General features: G+C 43.0%; 1 protein-coding gene across 1 annotated transcript in view; it reads right to left on the reverse strand.

The window, feature by feature from the left end:
* Window positions 1-20,885, reverse strand: part of SLC44A4 (solute carrier family 44 member 4) — a 124,684-nt gene that overhangs the window by 63,669 nt on the left and 40,130 nt on the right. Inside the window, exon 2 of the mRNA XM_089693402.1 lies at window positions 1,309-1,357. Within this exon, the coding sequence (XP_089549528.1) occupies window positions 1,309-1,357 (49 nt within the window). The remainder of the gene's footprint in view (window positions 1-1,308; window positions 1,358-20,885) is intronic.

Genomic DNA, 20,885 nt, shown 5'->3' on the forward strand with positions numbered 1-20,885 from the left:
GAAAGTTAAGCTGGCCATACACAGCTAGATTTGTTCCAATATTTGTAGACTTTCCTTCAAACTGATCTGAATGGAATCCGAGATGTATTAAACATGTTTTTTATAATAAAGACTCACCATACATTGTACGATTTTCTTGTAAAATGTTCCTTTACATTTACCAAAACCATTTAATTTGAGGTTAAACCTAAACTCTTTCAATTTGTATGCAGTCAGGCCCTTGCACTACAATTCTAAAGGAAATTGATCAAGAAAATTGCATAATGTATGGCCAGCTTAAGTACAATTTTTCTATAATGAAAAACTCATTCACAGCTAGAATTCTGTTGGCTCATTCCATCCCAATCCTACAAATATTCTCATTACTACTGTCAAAAATTAAAGTAAATTTGACCTCACTAATAGTTAGAAAATCAAATGCACATTCCAAAATTGACAATTCTTGAACAAACGTCTACTGGTGTATAGGCAGATTTACTTCCCCCTCTGTTATGTGATAGCACTGGAGTTTGGCAATTAGCCCACCACCGTCACACGGGTGCCGGCAGCCAATCCTTAGTGCTGTGTAAGTCCTTGACAGCTGAATGGAATGGTGGAGGAGTCAAGGATGGATAAGAATGTTCCTGCTTGGGAGGGAGAACATTAACATGAACCTGTTGCTTTGCCCTGTATAGACACAGCTGACTCCAAAAGCAGTCCTAAAGGCTGAAGGTTTTTCACCTTCATACATTCTATGCATGAAGGTAAAAAACCTTATGTGTGCAGCAGTTTCCCCAGCCCTCCCACCCAATACTTACCTGAGCCCCATTGCGATCCAGCGATGTGCACGGGAGCATCGGCTCTCCAAAGACTCTCCCTCCTCATTGGCTGGATCACAGTCAATAAGCCCATGAGGACAGAGAGGGGGTAGGGCCGAGCAGTGGCTATGTTTGTGAATGAACAAGCAGAGCAGCGGGCTTGGGAGCGAGCCTGCCTGAATGACCCCATAGCAAACTGTTTGCTCTGGGGGCACTAGGCAGGAGGGAGGGGCCAGGAACTCCAGTGAGGGACCCAAGAAGAAGATCAGGGCTGCTCTGTGCAATACCACTGCACAGAGGAGGTGAGAGTGGCATGTTTGCTATTTTTGTTTACAAACAAAAAAAAAAAAAAGATTGCGTTAATATCACTAAGGCTGGTGTAAGCTCACCTACCAGACATGCTTCAGATAACCTATAGATAATAACATGACCAAGCTCACCAGGCTCAAATGTCTGCATATTAACCTTAACTGGCTGAAAATCCATCAATGGACACATGCAGTTCACTCACCGTTTTTTAATCGGACCTTTGAATTTCTGGTCATATTTAGCCGGTTCACCTACAAAGACAAGAAACACACATGAACATTCTTGTAACACAAAGACTGAATCCAATATGTAAGAATGTACAAAGTATTATTATGGCTGGTAAGTTTTGCTGGGAAATGCTTTGTTTGTTTACGACGTGCATCGCCCTTCCATGTGCACCTTGCTGCTAAGGCTGGGTATAGGTTGGACTGGTTGCCATTTTTTGTGCAGTTGGCTAATTTGCAGGGACACACTGGATGCCTTTGCTGTCATTTGGTATAGATGGGTGTCATGTGCGTTCCTGTACCTCCTCCAGGCACACCTGTCCTTAACCTATCCTATTGATATATGTGCTCCTACAATGGAAGCTCGGGAAATTTTAGAGTTCGGGCCACAGTATGTGTGCAAACAAAACCCTTTGATTTTAATGCAAACTTTTAGGCAGGGCCAAATTGGTTGTTTTGCAGGCTGGCTGGTAAGTGTTGCTGGTGAATCCTGTGTTTGTTTACAAAGTATTATTATACAGCATTTACATAGTGCCAACAGTTTGCGCAGAGCTTTACTAAATGGAGGGAGACAATACAGTTACAACACAATTCAGTACAAGAAGAAAAAAAAAGGGCCCAGCTTATGAGAGCTTATAATATAAAAAGGGAGGGTCAAGTGATACAAAAGATATACAACCAGGGGCGGACTGACCATTTGGAAACTCGGGCACTGCCCAAGGGCCGGGGGTGAGTAGGGGGCCCCATGAGATGCCCCTGGTACCTTTTTCATAGGCTTTTTTGAGTTTGGGCAAGGACACAGGGGCCCCATGATCCCCTATTGCCCGGGGGCCCCATGAGTTGTCAGTCCGCCCCTGTATACAACTGTGGGGGATGAGCTGATGAAGAAAGTAAAAGTTAAATTTTTTAGTTAGGTCTACTTCACACTGGCATTGAAAGCAGGCATTTGAGAAGCGTTTTTAATGCTCCTCAAACACCTATGCAAATAATACTATGGAAACACACAGTGCCGTTCATATTCTCAAAACATGAATTGTTAACGTCGCTTCAAAAATTGAACCTTCACATTGAGTCTGGAGGAGTTTGAAGCCTTTCAAAGCCTCCCATTCATTTCTATGATGCTGCTCCGCAAATGTGCTGGCGGGCGTTTGCAGTGTAGTTGCGGCGCGGTAACATTCCAGTCTATTATAGGTATTTGTGCTGCAGTTTTAACACTTGTAAACCGCTTATAAAAATGCCTCAAAACCGTGCATAGGGTGTTTGGGGAGCGTTTTTAATGCTTGTAAAATGCCAGTCTAACGCCCATACTAAAGCTCATTAACGCCTATTCTAAAGCTATAGGAGCATTTGCGAAGAGTTAGAGATTTAGTCAAGTGTGAACAAACCCTTAGAGGCAGGATAGACTACTCTAAAAAGATGAATTCTCACAGATCGCCTAAAGGCAGATAAAGTTGGAGATAGTTGGACATGTTGGGGTGAGGAGTTCTAGAGGTTGGAAGAGGCTCTGGAGAAGTCCTGGAGGCGAGCATGGGAAGAGGTGATGAGGGGGCTGGAGAGCAGGAGGTCTTGGGAGGAGCAAAGATAAAGGTTTGGGTGATATTTTGAGACGTTGTGGATGACTTTGTAGGTTGTTAGTATTTCGAGTTGTATTCATTGCATGAACAGTAGCCAAAGGTGGGATTGGCAGAAAGGGGTAGCTGACACTGAATGGCTGGTGAGGTGGAGGAGTCTGGCAGCAGCATTCATGATGGAAACCTGTCCAGGTTGGTTCCCCTTTGCCTGCACCCATGCTGGGTCCACGTCTTGCTCTTGCTGAACATGTATGTACAATATAAACAATATAATGAATGACCACACTCCAGCTAAAAGTTGAACTTTTTTTTTTTTGCATACTTACATTGGCTTGATGTACATATGCATATCCGAAATCCAGATGCTGTAAACCACTATAGTAAATGGCACTACGTACAGTGCAAGCTGTAATCTTTAAGGGTTCTGAATACTGCCCACAGGGTGGCACCTCCATTATCCATAGAACTCCTTGTATTTTTTCAATGAATACAAGGCGTTCTCTGACTGGACGAGATGAAAAGTTGGGGAAGTAAAATCCTCTAGGACTCTGTCATTAGGTGCTGGTTAGCATGATATGCAAAAAAAGTTTATTTCTTCTTCTTGTACCTGCTTTATGCTGTTAGTAAAGAAGTTTAACTTTTAGCGTACGGTCATCCAATATATTATACATACAAAGAGACTAAAATTGTGAGTCATTCTGTGAGGCTGATTCATACCCCCAGAGATATAAAACAATGTCTTGCCCAAGCAACCAGGAAATTCCAAAGTAATAAATTGATGTGGATCTCTGATTAGCTTTTCTTTGTTCATAAAAGTCTTCATAAATAACTCTAAGGGCTCATACTAACCTGTGTCACTCTCTACTGCCCCTCTGAAAAGCAATCCATAGTGGACTGCAGTGATACTGTGGCCTCCTAAATGCCCCCCCCCCCCTCATTATTTTGACAGTTGAATGGAGATTTTTTATGTAAATACTGAGCTGCAACCGCTAGCCAAGCTTTTGGCTCATGATTCCGGTATGGACCCATTCACTTGTTTGGTGGCAGCACTGCCCACTGACTGCGACATGGGTAATAACTTATGATATGACATATGTAAGACACCCAGTGGCTGTATGTTATCTTCTAGGTGGGCAGTTGGAAGTCTGTAAAACCATGGTTGTTTTTACCGCTCCCTCCAGTAAATGAGGCCTGAAAACCAGGCTGTGCAAAAGGCAGGGATAGTGTGTGGCATTCAATAACCACATTTCTATGACTATGGTATAGCAAAATATGATTGGCTGCAATGGGTTCCTGTACTTAGCGTGTCATTACTGCTCTATATTTATCTATATTTTACTTTATCATATAGACTCTTCTGAGACAGTATACAATGTTACATACAAGCACCTTACGAACAGACATCTACAATTCTTTATCACTCAGTAGTTCTTGAATGCCCTTCTAAATTATAAACCCTAAAGAAGTCGGTTTGTAGGACCCAGAACATGTTGGTATATTTTGTGATTGTTTCAATAAATGAAGGCCAAAAACTGAAATAACTCCAGCTCCAAAATTCTAATGCAACACAAACTCTATGGCAGCCATACAATCTGAAGGTTCATCTGTATCCATACAATCTGAAGGTCCATCTGTATTCATGTAATCTGAAGGTCAGTCTGTATTCAGTAATCTGAAGGTCAGTCTGTATTCATGTAATCTGAAGGTCCATCTGTATCCATACAATCTGAAGGTCAGTCTGTATTCATGTAATCTGAAGGTCAGTCTGTACCCATGTAATCTGAAGGTCAGTCTGTATCCATGTAATCTGAAGGTCAGTCTGTACCCATGTAATCTGAAGGTCAGTCTGTACCCATGTAATCTGAAGGTCAGTCTGTACCCATGTAATCTGAAGGTCAGTCTGTACCCATGTAATCTGAAGGTCAGTCTGTACCCATGTAATCTGAAGGTCAGTCTGTATCCATGTAATCTGAAGGTCAGTCTGTACCCATGTAATCTGAAGGTCAGTCTGTACCCATGTAATCTGAAGGTCAGTCTGTACCCATGTAATCTGAAGGTCAGTCTGTATCCATGTAATCTGAAGGTCAGTCTGTATCCATGTAATCTGAAGGTCAGTCTGTATTCATGTAATCTGAAGGTCAGTCTGTATCTACAGTGAAGGAAATAAGTATTTGATCCCCTGCTGATTTTGAATGTTTGCCCACTCACAAAGAAATGATCAGTCTAAAAATCGAATGGTAGGTGTATTGTAACACTGAGAGACAGAATAGCAACAAAAAATTCAAAAGAAATGCATGTCTAACAAATTATGCCCTGATTTGCATGTTCATGAGGGAAATAAGTATTTATCCCCTTCACAAAACATGACATAGTACTTGGTGGCAAATCCCTTTTTGGCAATCACAGAGGTCAGACGTTTCCTGTAGTTGGCCACCAGGTTTGCACACCTCTCAGGAGGGATTTTGGCCCACTCCTCTTGGTAGATCCTCTCCAAGTCATTAAGGTTTGGTAGCTGACGTTTGGCAACTCAAACTTTCAGCTCCCTCCACAGATTTTCAATCGGATCAAGGTCTGGAGACTGGCTAGGCTACTCCAGGACCTTAATGTGTTTCTTCTTGAGCCACTCCTTTGTTGCCTTGGCTGTGTGTTTTGGGTCATTGTCATGGTGAAACACCCATCCACAATCCATTTTCAATGCCCTGGCTGAGGGAAGAAGGTTCTCACCCAAAATTTGATGGCACATTGCCCCATCCATCGTCTCTTTGATGCGGTGTAGTTGTCCTGTCCCCTTATCAGAAAAACACTCCCAAAGCAGAATGTTTCCACCACCATGTTTGACAGTTGGGATGGTGTTCTTGGGGTCATAGGCAGCATTCCTCCTCCTCCAAACACGGCGAGTTGAGTTGATGCCAAAGAGCTTGATTTTGGTCTCATCTGACCACAACACTTTCAACCAGTCCTCCTCTCATTCAGATGTTCAGCGGCAAACATCAGACGGGCCTGGACATGTGCTTTCTTGAGCGGGCACTGCAGGATTTGAATCCTTGTCAGCGTAGTGTGTTACCAATTGTTTTCTTGGTGACTGTGGTCCCAGATGCCTGAAGATCATTGACAAGATCCTCACGTGTAGTTCAGGGATGATTCCTCACTGTTCTCATGATCATTGACACTCCACTAGGTGAGATCTTGCATGGTGCACCAGACCTACGAAGACTGACAGTTGTTTTGTGTTTCTTCCATTTGCGAATGATTGCACCAACTGTTTTCACCTTCTCACCAAGCTGCTTGGCGATAGTTTGGTAGCCCAGTCCAGCCTTGTGTAAGTCTACAATCTTTTCCTTGACATCCTTGGACAGCTTTTTGGTCTTTGCCATGGTGGAGAGTTTGGAATCTGATTGTTTGATTGCTCCTGTGGACAGGTGTCTTTTATACAGGTAACAAAATGAGATTAGCAGCACTCCCTTTGAGAGACTGCTTCTAATCTCAGTTTACCACCTGTATGAAAAACACCTGGTTTCTTTTGAATTTTTTGCTGCTATTCTGTCTCTCAGAATAGCCTGCCATTCGATTTTTAGACTGATCATTGCTTTGTGAGTGGGCAAACATTCAAAATCAGCAGGGAATGAAATACTTATTTCCTTCACTGTACATAATCTGTAGGTCTGTATCCATGTAATCTGAAGGTCCACTTATATCCATATTATCTGTAAGTCATTCAGTGGGGCCATTCAATGGTATCAATTCCTTCATCCTCCAGGAACTGCCTGCATACTCTCGCCACAAGAGGCTGGGCATTGTCGTGCACCAGGAGGAACCCAGGACCCACTGCACCAGTGTAGGGTTTGACAATCGATCCAAAGATTTTATCCCGATACCTAATGGCAGTCAGGGTACCATTGTCTAGCCTGTAGAGGTCTGTGCATCCCTCCATGGATATGCCTTTCTGAATGCTGAACGATGTTACAGGCAGCATAACGTTCTCCGCGGCTTCTCCAGACCCTTTCACGTGTCACATGTGCTCAGGGTGAACCTACTCTGGTGTTCAATGGCAAATGCTAATCGAGCTCTATGGTGCCAGGCATTGAGCACAGGACTCACTAGAGGATGTCAGGAGCAGATACCGGTCCTGCTGATGGGTTAAGGACCTTCTACAGCCCTATCCAGCTCTCCTAGAGTAACTGCCTGTCTCCTGGAATCTCTTTCATGCTCTTGAGACTGTGCTGGGAGACACAGAAAACCTTCTGGCAATGGCACGTATTGATGTGCTACCCTGAAGGAGTTGGACTGCCTGTGCAACCTCTTTAGGGTCCAGGTATCACCTCATGCTACCAGTAGTGACACTGTCCCTAGCCAAATGCAAAACTAGTGAAAAACAGTCAGAAAAGAAGAATAGGGAAAAAAATGTCAGTGGCCTCCACCTGAAAAACCATTGCCCATCTAGTGCACCTGTTAATTTCATTAACATCAATGCAGCTGAAACTAATTAAAAAACCCCTCTGATACTTTGCTGACCAGATCAAAATCCCAGGAATTTAATTGACTTGATGCTATACTCTGATTTAAAAAAGTGTTCCTTTAATTTTTTTTTAGCAAAAATAAATAAAAAAAAACACATACATACACATATACACACACACATTATATTTCCAAAAGTATTGGGAAACCCCTCCAAATCATTGGATTCAGGTGTTCCAACCACCTCCATGGCCACAGACAGGTGTATAAAATCAAGCAGCTAGGCATGCAGCCTGCTTCTACAAACATTTGTGAAAGAATGCATGCAGTGGTGTAAAGCATGCTGCCACTGGACTATTGAACAGTGGAGACGTGTTCTCTGGAGTGACCAATCATGCTTCTCTGTCTGGCAATCCGACGAGTGTGTCTGGGTTTGGCAGTTGCCAGGAGAAAGGTACTTGCCTGACTGCATTGTGCCAAATGTAAAGGTTGGTGGAGGGGGGATTATGGTGTGGGGTAGTTTTTCAGGGGTTTGGCTTGTTCCCTTAGTTTCAGTGAAGGGAACTCTTAAGGCTTCAGCATGCTAAGACATTTTGGACAATTTCATGCTCCCAACTTTGTGGGAACAGTTTTGGGATGGCCCCTTGCTTTTCCAACATGATTGCGCACCAGTGCACAAAGCAAGGTCCATAGAGACATGGATGAGCGAGCTTGGGGTGGAGGAACTTGACTGGCCTGCACAGAGTCCTGACCTTAGAACACCTTTAGGATGAATTAGAGCGGAGACTGCGAGCCAGGCCTTCTCGTCCAACATCAGTGCCTGACCTCAAAAATGTTTCTGGAAGAATGGTCAAACCTTCCCATAGACACCCTCCTAAACCTTGTGGACGGCCTTCCCAGAAGAGTTGAAGCTGTTATAGCTGCAGAGGGCGGGGCCAACTCAATATTGAACCCTACAGACTGAGACTGGGATTCCATTCATGTGTGTGTGTGTGTAAAAGCAGGTGTCCCAAATACTTTTGGCAATATAGAGTGTGTGTGTATATATATATATATATATACATATATACATACACATACACACATATACACACACATACACACATATACACACGCATACACATCTGTATTTACAATATGTAATCTATGATTTCGCCGCACTCCCAGCACAGTTCCTGCATAGTCCCTTCCTTGTCTCCGGCTGGGTTATCAGCAGACTTACGTGTTAATTGCAGAATATTTACAGCTCTTATCTCTGAATTACAGGGGAAATTAACACACTTAACCTTGAAAAGTTCCTAACAATCCTGATGCATGCTGTCATAGCAGATCATTTACCAGCTTGTTTTCATCACAAGAGTCGGTCAACGCAAGCAAAGCCAGCAACCGTACACCGGAACAGTAAATCAACACGGGCTGATTCCAATGAAAATCTATACAGCCAGTTACATATAGCTGAAGTATACCATAACTTCACTAAAACCATTTAATGCTGTTCTTGGGGTTCCTATACTTCTAACAGTTAGATATTTGTAGAAGAACTGTTGTCACCAGAACAGGAAGGGGAAATTTCTCCTACAAGGATGAAGCAATTATTTAAAGCAGAACTTTAATCATTTTTGTAATTTCCTCCCTCCTATACTTTAATTAGAAAAAAAAATATTTAAAAAGTAAAAACTTTTCTCTCTTTGTTTTTTATGGTTTTCCATAGGATCAGTGGGTCAAATGAGTATGAGCTTAGTCCTCACCCCTCCAAAAAAACAAGCAGCTGATCCAAGCACTGAGGACACAGCCTCACTGCATGGTAAGAAAAAAAATAATTAACTGGAGTTCTGCTTTAAAGTGCGATAAAAAGTTCAGATTTAAAAAAAAAAAAAGAAAGAAAAAAAACAACAACGTTATACTTACCTGCTCTGTGCAGTGGTTTTGCACAGAGCAGCCCCGATCCCATTCTTCTCTGCACCATGGGGGAGCGCAGTTTTCTGTAGGATTGGCAGGCCAAATGTGTAAGAGCTTAGTCCTCACCCCTAGAAAAAAACAAGCAGATGATCCATGCAGTGGGGGCACAACTTCACTGCATGGTAATAAAAAAAACTGCTTTAAAGTGGTATTAAAGGTCCAGATTAAAAAAAAAACCATGTTATACTGACCTTCTCTGTGCAGTGGTTTTGCACAGAGCAGCCCCGATCGTCCTCTTCTCAGGTCCCCCGCCAGCACTCCTGGCACCTCCCCCTTGACCAATGCCCCCCATAGCAAACCGCTTGCTATGGGGGGCACTGGTGTGTGCTCGCTCTTGAGCCTGGCCACCGCTCGGCCCCGCACACCACTCTCTCTTCATTGGCTCACTGGCTGCCATTGACAGCAGTGGGAGCCAATGGTTCCTGCTGTTGTCTCAGCCAATGAGGAAAGAGTCCTGGGACAGCCAAGGCTCTCATGCACATCGCTGGATTGATAGGGGGCTCAGGTGAGTATTAGGGGGGGCTTTGGGGGCAACAGCACACAGAAGGTTTTTTACCTTCATGCAGAGAATGCATGAAGGTAAAAAACCTTCAGCCTTTGCAACCACTTTAAGTAGACTTGTGATTTCTCATTGTTACTAGTATATAGTCACTGGTATCACTGGTCATAGTATGGGATTTCACAAACGAAGTTATTATTATTATTATACAGGATTTATATAGTGCCAACAGTTTGCGCAGCACTTTACAAAATGAAGGTAGACATTACAGTTACAATACAAATTTGGTACAAGAGAAAACAAAAGGCCCTGCTCGTTACAATTTAGGAGATGAATATTTATATTTCTTCAGCCAATCCAATAAGTGGTTTAGGCCACTGGTGCATGCTGGCGGAGGATATAAATATTTGGGACTGGCCATGTGCTCACTCTCTACCCCTGGACGAAGGCCTAAGGAAGTGCTGCTGTATGAAGGTCTGCTGTCAGGCCCATAGCCCGGTTTGGGGCCTAACAATTGCTTAAGTGGTCCTAAAGCTGTCCTGATTGTCTGGAGGAAGCTGTGCCAAAGAGACCCAGCGGAGGCCCCTTGCTGGAGAGAGCCAGGAAGAAGGCTGGTGTCTCAGAGGGACCAGGTGACTTACTTGGAGGACGCACTGAAATTTGATAACATGCTTACAGTGTTGCCGGGTTTGGCTTAAAGGTTCTGACACTGTGAAGCTGGACATTGATCTAGATCTGGAGTTGATGGAATCTCCTTCACCTCCCTAACCTTTTTGTAATAAAACTTTAAAATGACAAAAGTGACCGCCACCCAATATCCTTTCTCCGCCCCCCTATTTTAGCCATGGACTCAGCCGTGGGGTGAAATGCTAGCCCACCCCTGGCCTCAGGAGATGCCATCTTGCCTTTGGGGTTTTGGAGGGGTGCTACATCAGGTTCAAATTTATGAACAAGAAGAGCTTAAATGAAATCTCCCATTTAAAGAAGTACATTGTTTTAGACCAGCCAGACATGACTAGTGGACTTGTACTGTGAAGCACAAAAAGAGAGGGATGGACAGTGTATGAATGCCTTCCACCAACATGAAAAATGCCAAAGTCTCATGCACCAGAGCTAAACTCCCACTGTGCATGAGGCCTAAAGTGTATTTTAGGCCAAACACTGCCCTTAGATGTGGTGGCTGCATTTGGGATTTTTTTTCAGGCTTTTTATTCTTCACTTTTACCTGGTGAATATTCCATTTACACACTTCTTCTCCTTGGGTGACAACACTCATTCACATTTTATATGGAGAAGCCACCCTGTTCAGTGTATAGGAAGTTACAAAGACACTGCATTTCTGGCAGGATCGACAGGTATTTTCTTGTACTTGTCTTAAATATATTTAGCCTGAAATAAAGAAAACAAATGCAGCCACCACATCTAAGGACTGGTAATCTGTAAAATAGTCAATCTTTATTCTTAGGTTTCGGTAAAATGCTGATCATTTCCAAATGTGCATCCAAAATAGTAAAACAATAAATGAATAAAAAAATAAAAAAGACTAAATGTTCCCTTTAAATCAGGTGCCCTATGACTGACCCTTCTATTATGCTGCTCACACCTACGTCACGTCATGCTCCTTGTTACCTGGACCTTCCGCCACCTTTCTCTATCCTCATCAAACTCTTCATTACAACCTTTGTAAACTAAATCGAGTCTAAAAATACATTCCTGTGTTTGTACAACAGTTTGTGGTATCAGTGTGTAAAGTCAGGGTGTGGCGTCGTATATTCTGTACCCAGAGTACAAAAGGCTCAGAGTTCCATTACCAGCCATGAATGTGCCATTTATAAAGCCACAAAGACCTGGCCTTTCCTAGAATCTTCCACAAAATCCAATCGCCTACCGCCCTTCATCCTTCGCCCACCGCTCTCAATCCCAACCTCCACACAACATTTTGTTATTACAAGGAACATATTAGTTAGAATGAGATCTGAAAAAACCTGCCAAGGAAAGCATCCAATATACAGAACCACACAACCTTACCAACTATGAGGGAGATTTACTAAAACTGGAGCGTGCAAAATCTGGAGCGTGCAAAATCTGGTGCAGCTCTACATGGTAGCCAATCAGCTTCTAACTTCAGCTTGTTTAATTGAGCTTTGACAATAAAACCTGGAAGCCGATTGGTTTCTATGCAGAGTTGCACCAGATGTTGCGCTCTCCAGCTTTAGTAATTCAACCCCTATAGGTCTGATTTACCAACATGAAGTGAACCTGGCTCTGATTTACTAAAAAGTGTAACCTGTCAGTTCAATCACGCATCATATGTTGGAGAATCTGAACAGATAAAGCCACTTCTTCATACAATTGGCTGTTTTAAAGATGAACTCAAGGTGGCTATAAAAGATTAAATGAGCTTCAGATTCATAAATGATTAAATGTACCATATACCATACCTGTAGGATCCCTCTAGAACAGTGGTTCTCAACCTGTGGGCTGCTTTCACAGGGGTCGCCTAAGACCATCGGAAAAAAACACATATTTCCGATGTGCAAAGAGCAGCTGCTGTGTAGAAAGCAGCTGCTGTGTAGAAAGCAGCTGCTGTGTAGAAAGCAGCTACTCTGTTAAAAGCAGCTACTCTGTTAAAAGCAGCTACTCTGTTAAAAGCAGCTACTCTGTTAAAAGCAGCTACTCTGTTAAAAGCAGCTACTCTGTTAAAAGCAGCTACTCTGTTAAAAGCAGCTACTCTGTTAAAAGCAGCTACTGTGTTAAAAGCAGCTACTGTGTTAAAAGCAGCTACTGTGTTAAAAGCAGCTACTGTGTTAAAAGCAGCTACTGTGTTGAAAGCAGCTACTGTGTTAAAAGCAGCTACTGTGTTAAAAGCAGCTACTGTGTTGAAAGCAGCTACTGTGTTGAAAGCAGCAGTATTGGAGGTAAAATGACACTTCATGAATTATAATTACTGGGTAAATAATTTTATGGTTGGGGGTCACCACAACATGAGGAACTGTATTAAAGGGTCGCGACATTAGGAAGGTTGAGAACCACTGCTCTAGAAGCTGGAAATCCCTGTAATAGGCACCGCTATCCAGTGATCCCCACTTGCTTCCAGGTCCTGTATGGAGAGGCTGGCCTGCTGCTTACTGGACACAAGAGGTCACTCACTCGGCACAAGCACCATTCAGGGAACGCTTTGCATGTACTCAATGAATGCAAAGAGTTCCCTGATTGGACAAGGTGGAGATTGTGACATCATCATCCTGCCTTTCCACCCTGCTTTGCATTCATTAAGAAAATACAAAGTGCCTGCTGAATGGTACCTGTGCCAAATGAGCAACTCCCTGTTTTTGCAATGCAGCAGGGCAGCCACTTGACACAGGACCCGGAAGCTAGTGGTGATCAGTGGAGTAGTGGTGTTTAGATTCCATGGGGATCCCATATGGCACATACATACTTACAGTGGGTATAGAAAAGAATCACCCCCCCCTTTAAAATATAAATTTTGTTGATTTTCAGCCTGGAATGAGGACAGATACAGTTATTTTTATCCAGCTGTATTTAATATAACTAGGGATGCACTGAAATTTCGGTGGCCGAAACGTTTCGGCCGAGAACACCCCTATCGGCCATTGGCCAATATGAAAATAAGCACCGATACAGGTGACGAAAATAATCCAGCCCCGTCGCCGTTGCCCGCCCCCCGCCGCCACTCAGCCTTACCTGAGAAACCATCGAACGATCCCGGCGCTGGGCATAGAGATAAGTGAAGGAAAGATGGCCTCCACTCATCTATCTTCTTGGAGGATCGGAGTGATGTCACTTCTGGTTCCGGCACCTTGTAAACAAGGCTATTTTTTTTACAGCACTAGATCAATGCTTTTTTTGATCCAATGCTTTACATTGTAGAGAAGAGATGTGGTGTCTTATTGACCCCCCATCTCTCCATAAAGAGGACCGGTCACTAATTATTTCTATCACAAGGGATACATGCATTCCTTGTGATAGGAATAAAAGTGATTAAAATTTGTTTTTAAAGGGACAGTGGAAAAAAAAATTAATTTAAATACATAAAAAAAAAGTTTAAAGTGCCCACGCCCCCCTGTGCTTGCATGTAGTGGTGAACGCATACGTAGGCCATTCCCACATATGTAAACGGTTTTCAAACCACACATGTGAGGTATCGCCACGAACGTCAGAGCAAGAGCAATCATTCTAGCACTAGACCTCCTCTGTAACTTTACACTGCTAACCTGTAGAAATTGTTAAAGCGTCATTCATGGAGATTTTTACCGTAATTCGACACAATTCCACGAGCGTGCACAAATTTAATGCATGACATGTTGGGTATCTACAGTATTTACTCGGTGTAACATCATCTTTCATGTTTTACAAACAAATTGGGGCATATATTGTGGGGGGTTTTTTAATCATTAGAGTGTATTTTTTTTAAAAAACAATGCTTTTGAGAAATATATTAATTTTTAAAAACTGTTAATTTTTCAGTTTCGGATTTCGGCCAAGTGCATCCTGAAATTTTGGTTTTGGTACCAGGATTTTCATATCTGTGTACCACTACTTATTGCATCCAAGTGAAAGATAGAACACCAACATGTAGAAGAAAAAAAATTAAAAAGCAGAATCACTGAGTTGGAAAAAGGATCCCCCCTTGTGTCAGTATTTTATTTACCCACTGTATATTGGTCCAAGCTAGAACCCAATCCAATAATGGGGAAGCTTTGTATACAATGTTCAGAATAATCCCACACTTCTACAAGAAGCATCACTCAAGTTCTATTGCCAGATAGAAAAAAAAATCACAGCTAGACACAGCTGTAGGTTACATTTCAGTACTAATTATTATTATCATCACCTGTCTATTGTAGCTCAGTCAACCTGTAAATGAGCAGCATGTTTTGGCTGAAAAACGTTTGATGCGCTTAAACGCATCGAAATGCGTGTTAGCGCTAGCTGCACTTGGGAGTTAATTTTCTTCAATAGCCAGAATAAATGATTTATTCTGGCCAATTAAATTAACGTCCAAACGCTTGACGTGGGTAAACGCGGTACACACTTTTACAAGTCTAGGGTAGTTAAAAAGTATTGTCAGTGTGCATGAGGCCTTAAATTCACGGGTTTAGTTCCGCTTTATGATTTACTGCTTTTCAGGGGCTCTGGGCTTAAGCAAAATGGCAGCCTCCAACCAGAAGAAACAGGAGCAATGCTGGAGGCAATTTATAGCACACACTAATCTTGGTAGCAGGATTAATAATGTGTAATGTATATTCCTTGCTAAAGAACATTATTTTTTATCAATTTGTTATGGGTAAAGTTCCACTGTAAAGGACTGTAACCACCTTACTGTTCAGTATTTTCCCCAGGATACATTTCCTTATCCATTCGTCTTTCAAACCTCTTATCTTTCCCCTGCATCACTTGCTGGAACCACTGCTGCTGGATACAGAAAAATGTAAAGTAAACACTCTCTGGCTATTCAGCAAAAAAAAAAAAAATTATATATATAGAATACAATATTTTTTTACTTTCTGCTATAAAACATATCCAATATACCGTATTTGCCGGCGTATAAGACGACTTTTTTGCCCTGAAAAACATGCCTCCAAGTGGGGGGGTCGTCTTATACGCCGGGTGCACTTCAGTTGGGATAGATATAGCTGCCATAGTGGCCTCCCGATGCCCGCCCGCCCACCTCATTCTACATACCATCCAGTGCGGCCGCAGCGGGTCATCAGCGTGGCTGCGGCGAGCATCAGCAGCGATACAGGGGTGCCAGCCTTTTCTGCTCGGCGGGAAGCAGCGGCGCTCCGGCCCGCCCCTTGTCTATGCAGAGCTCGCACATGCGCACTAGTGCCAATTACAGGGAGATGCAGGGACTGGCCGGAGGCGCTGCGGTCGCGTACAATGGTGACAATGACAGGTACTGTAGTGGCACTAATACTAATGGCACTCATGTGAAACCGGTAACAATAAATGCACACAGGGGTATACTGCGAATATAAATTAAGATGTTGAAATCAAATCTGATGTTCTTTTACGTTTTATTTGGTGTGTGGAAGGTGTGCGGAAGGGGGGGTAGTCTTATACGGCGAGTATATAACAAACTCTATATTTTGAGTGGAAATGTTGGGGGTCGTCTTATACGCCCAGTCGTCTTATATGCCGGCAAATTCGGTAAATGAAAAAAAAAAATCGTGATAAATTGAGGTCAAATGTATTCTGCTATGTCTTTGGTAATAAAAAAAAAAAAAAACCTAGTAAGCGTTTATTAATTGGTTTGCATGAAAGTTATAGCGTCCACAAACAATGGCATATATACGGGATTTTTTAAACTGTCAAGCAGGAAAGCTTTTTATTGCAGAAAAGACATACAATGACTCTTATGCAATAAAATAAAACCTACCTGCCTGCCCACAGTCTTTCTAAAGCTGGCCGTAGATGGATCCATTTTTTTTTCATTGGCTAGGCAGCTGATCAAAAAAAACAAAAAGCAAAAACAATCACGATTCCCCCTGCTGCTCTATTGTATCTTATACCGCTCCGCTGCCAGAATACAATGATCATTGCTGCAGTCGATTGGCTGCAAATACTGATGGAGCAAGGAAATAAAGACAGTCCAGTTCAGGAGGTGTCGATCGTTAAATCACCTCCTCTCAAATGGGAGTAGCCATGTATGGCTCGAAATTCAGTTGGTTCCTGTCGAGTTTCGATCCATGCATGGCCAGCTTTAGAATGTACAATGAGCTGCCCATGCACAGCTCCGTATACATTCCACCATGCTGCCTGTGCGCTGGGATGACTAAACTCCTGCGCATGCGTGGGAGTTATGCCATCCCATCAAAATGGATGGCATGGAATACCAACACCCAGAAGAAGCCAAAAAGAAGATAACAGCTCCAGCAAGGGACCTCACAGATGCCGGACTGCTAGAGCCAAGGTAAGTATCTCTGACTTTAGTTTCACTTTACGGTCAGTATAGGAAAAATACTATCTCACCTGACAATTATGGGGAAGGATAATTTTTTGTTTCTCCTTCCAAATTTCCACAGCGGACAGTGCTGCAGTACTGTATGGTATCCAAGAAATTATTATTATAGAGGATTTATATAGAGCCAACAGTTTGCTCATCGCTTTGAATGAGCATGGATGCCATAAACTGCAGAGTCCCATTACCCAGGTGAGATCACAGAAGCCATGACCCCAGGATCACCATGGTATTAAAAACCAACATCATCAGTGAATGAGACAATGAGCCGTACAGCACACACAACAATGTAGGCAGCTTGTTAAGCTTCATTCTCTACAAGGAAGCAATATTTGAATATTACCTTCTTCACATTACAGCCCAATAGTTGTGAGAAATGTGTAAAGGATACACAGACAATACAGATCTTTATGACAGCTCCATGGACAGAATTGTGTAATTAAATCAGAGCATGAATTGCTGAGACCATGTCAACACTGTCACTGTTCCTGGAAACTAAATCAGTAATTAAGATCAACAAGCCGCACCATGGCAATGTGATCCCCAGAGCCTGGCGGGGCCCTGCGTGCCAGAACCATCCATCCACGTCCCTCTGCACACTAATGGAGAGCAGGTTTGTAGTTACATAGTTAGTCTGGCTGAAAAAAAAAGACAAAAGTCCATCCAGTTCAACCATTAAAAAAAAAAAAAAAAAAAAAGTTATAATCCTATACCCACAGTTGATCCAGAGGAAGGGAAAAAAAAACCAGCAAAGCATGATCCAATTTGCTCCTGCAGGGAAAAAAATTCCTTCCTGATCGAACTATTTACTGTAAGAACAGTTATGGGTCAGTGCCATGAAGCAGCACGGTTAGACAGCACAGCACCAACCTTCAGAATGTTTCACCTCTCTTCCTAATTTTGTTTTCCACTTATGGACACCTTTATACATTTACCCTAGGTTCACATCTATGTGGGTGGTGCCGCTGCGGATCCGCACGAAAATCCATGCAGCCGCACCACCCGCACAGAGAAATGCGGACCCGTGGGCGAGTGCCATTAATTCTAATGGCACGCCGCCTGCACTGGAAAACACAACCGTACTGGGAACCGAGGTTCCTGTGCGGGCTGCATTCTCAAAAGAAGTGCATGACTTCTTCCCTGCGTGTCACGAGCACGGAAGTCCATTCTAATGAATGGGCTCTCGTACCCGTGCAAAACGCGGCCCGCACGACCGCATAGATGTGAACCGGGGGCGAAGCCTAAATTAAAAGGAAATCTATAAACCCTGGTTCACACTGGATCCAACTTTAAAATCAAGCGACTTCACTTGAAGTCGCACTATTTCAAAGTCACATGGCAGTGCGGCTTCATAGACATCTGTGCGACTTCATGCACAGATGTCTACGCAAGTCGCACCCCAAATTGGGAATAGTGCAGGAACTACTTTTCTAATCGGTTCGGTCGGAGTCAAACTGATTCAGGGCCGTGGATAAGGGGGTACCACCAGTCCTCCTGTATGGGGCCCAGGACAGAAGGGGGGCCCAGGCAGCTTGGTGAATTGGATGTGGGAGGGAAGGTTATCTGCATGGCAGGGGGCAATTACTGGAAATTATCCCCTGTATGGCTCTCTCTGCAGCAGCTGAAAGCTGGCTTCTTCTCTCCCTCTGCTGCAAAGAGCCATACAGGGGATCAGTTCCAGCAATTGCCCCCCACTGCATCCACCACCCTCCCTGTGCACAATATGTTTCCCTCTGCTACCCAGGCCCACCTGTGTGCCCCCACAGGCGGAAAGGTCCGGTAATTATGTCACATGTACCAGCCCCTTCCTTTCCTGAATGAACACAATGAGTGATAGATACCGATCACTCACTGTGTTCATTCATAGCTGAAACATCGTAAAATGTGTTGGGGGTTTTTTTCAGATGGAGGGGGAGCTGTCAGGTTGGCTGTATGGGGCTGCGTGGTTTCTAACAGCAGCCCTGCACTGATTCAAACAGTTCCATTGCCGATCATTGCTTGCAATGTGTCATGCGATTTGAATGGTCAAATTGCATGACAATTCACATCAGTGTGAACCAGGGCTAATGGTTTTGTACATTCTCTTTATTATAGTAAGAATAAATGCATAGATAGAAATTATGACAAACTGCTTCTTAATCATTTCTTTTACCCTCTTCATGACCAGGCCATTTTTTGCTATTTAGCACTGTGCTACTTTAACTGGTAATTGAGCAATCATGCAACGCTGTACCCAAATTATCTTTTCACACAAGTAGAGCTTTATTTTGGTGGTATTTGATCACCACTGAGTTTTTTTTATTTTTTTTGTGATATATAAAATGAAAAAAGACCTAAAATTTGGGATTTAGAATAATATATTAATAATATGTTTTACTTTCTGCAATAAAACATATCCAATAAAAAAAATCTAATTTCTTTATAAATTTTGGACAAAAATTTTTAATAAAAAATCCCAATAAGTGTATTGGTTTGCACGATAGTTATAGCGTCTACAAACGATGGCATATATACTGGAATTTTTTTTTTTATACAACTAATGGCAGTGATCTGTGACCTATAATGGGACGGCGATAGTGTGGCAGGCAAATTGACACTAACTTACTCTTGGGGGGAACTAGGTCTTTCAGCAAGTCCTAGGCCAATGTATCACGAATCATTGGCTGGGACTTGCTGGCAGACTCCCGCTGTGTACAATCAGTAGTGTGCATGTGCATGGCCTAAACTCGGAAGCAGGGAGCGACATACCAGTACGTTGCTTTGCCTGCATGGGCATTGTGGGAAAGCGGTCCTTAAGTGGTTAAAATGGAGCTTAAAACTGTAAAAAAAAAAAAAAAAATTGTGCGCAGGCAGGATCTTTATTGCAGGAAAGAAAAGCTGGGTCTACAGGAATGAATGGATTCTTGTGCAAAGAAATTATGTCATTCCACCTGGCAGCACGTCGTCAGTTTGATTCCCAAGCACGGCACTATCTGCAAGGAGTTTGCATGTTCCGGGGGGGCTAGCAGAGTCTGACAGGTACCCACTTCAACCACCTAGATGATCAATAGCGGAAGTTGTCCTCCCCCCTCCCTCCCTGTAGTCTTTTGGGACACACGGCAGGTCCCAGAAGACTACAGGACCATTCACAATGCACAGCACTACTTACGCATGCGCAGTGGGCACCTGGGGAGAAAGGACAGCTGGTGAACCCGGCTGGTGCGAACACACCGCTGTTTTTTTTTTTTAAAAAGGCAGCAGCTACAGTTTTTCAGCGGAGACTGGAGCTCCACTTTAAAAATAAAAATTATGAACAAATATTTAGGCAGCCCATACACTGATCTTTTTTTTTGTTCAGCCAACGGGTTGAAAAATAAAAAAATAAAAAAAAAAAAGGATCTGATTGCCCCATCCACACATTCGAGGTGGAGGAGGGATCCCTCCTGCTGTGGTATTGTCTTCTGACAGTGAGGAGTCTTTCCCCATGGACAGCATACAAATGATCAGTGTTGCTGGCTATAACCAGCAGCACTGATCATTCAGGAAAAACCTGACAGGCTGTTTGTACACAAGCTAATCAACAGATCAACTTGTGTACAACCAGCCAGCTCATACATCGATCAAAATTCATCCACTCCCTGCTAAACCAGCCGAATTTCAATCCAGCTTTATTCTTATTAAGATGATCACAATAACATGTCTGTCTTAATAAAAAAAAAATAAAACCACAAGGCATTAAATGTTCAGCCTTACACCTGCTGCTTTCTTTCCAGCGCCTGAGGGCACAAGCTATTTTACTTATTGCATACGTGTCCTCCCAGATTTACATCTGGGTATTAGATGAGATTGTATACAGTAACACTCTCACTAGAAGCCATGTAAAGCAAAATTATCACATTCCTGCCTGCATAACTAATCTGAACGAGTCTAGGTGTGCAGCGATCATTGCCAGTATGACTGCAGCCTTCCTCCTCACAGACTAAAGCCCACTACTCCCTGCCATAAAGGTAACAGCAGGATTGTATACACCTGTAAAATGGATGACAGGTCCCCTTTATCTACAAAGGGACTGACCGTGTGTACAGCCCTGGCCAAAAGTTTTGAGAA

The sequence above is a fragment of the Staurois parvus genome, unplaced genomic scaffold (assembly GCF_062004578.1).
Source record: "Staurois parvus isolate SC_StPar_1 unplaced genomic scaffold, SC_StPar_1.0 ptg000631l, whole genome shotgun sequence".
Classification (NCBI taxonomy): Eukaryota; Metazoa; Chordata; class Amphibia; order Anura; family Ranidae; genus Staurois; species Staurois parvus.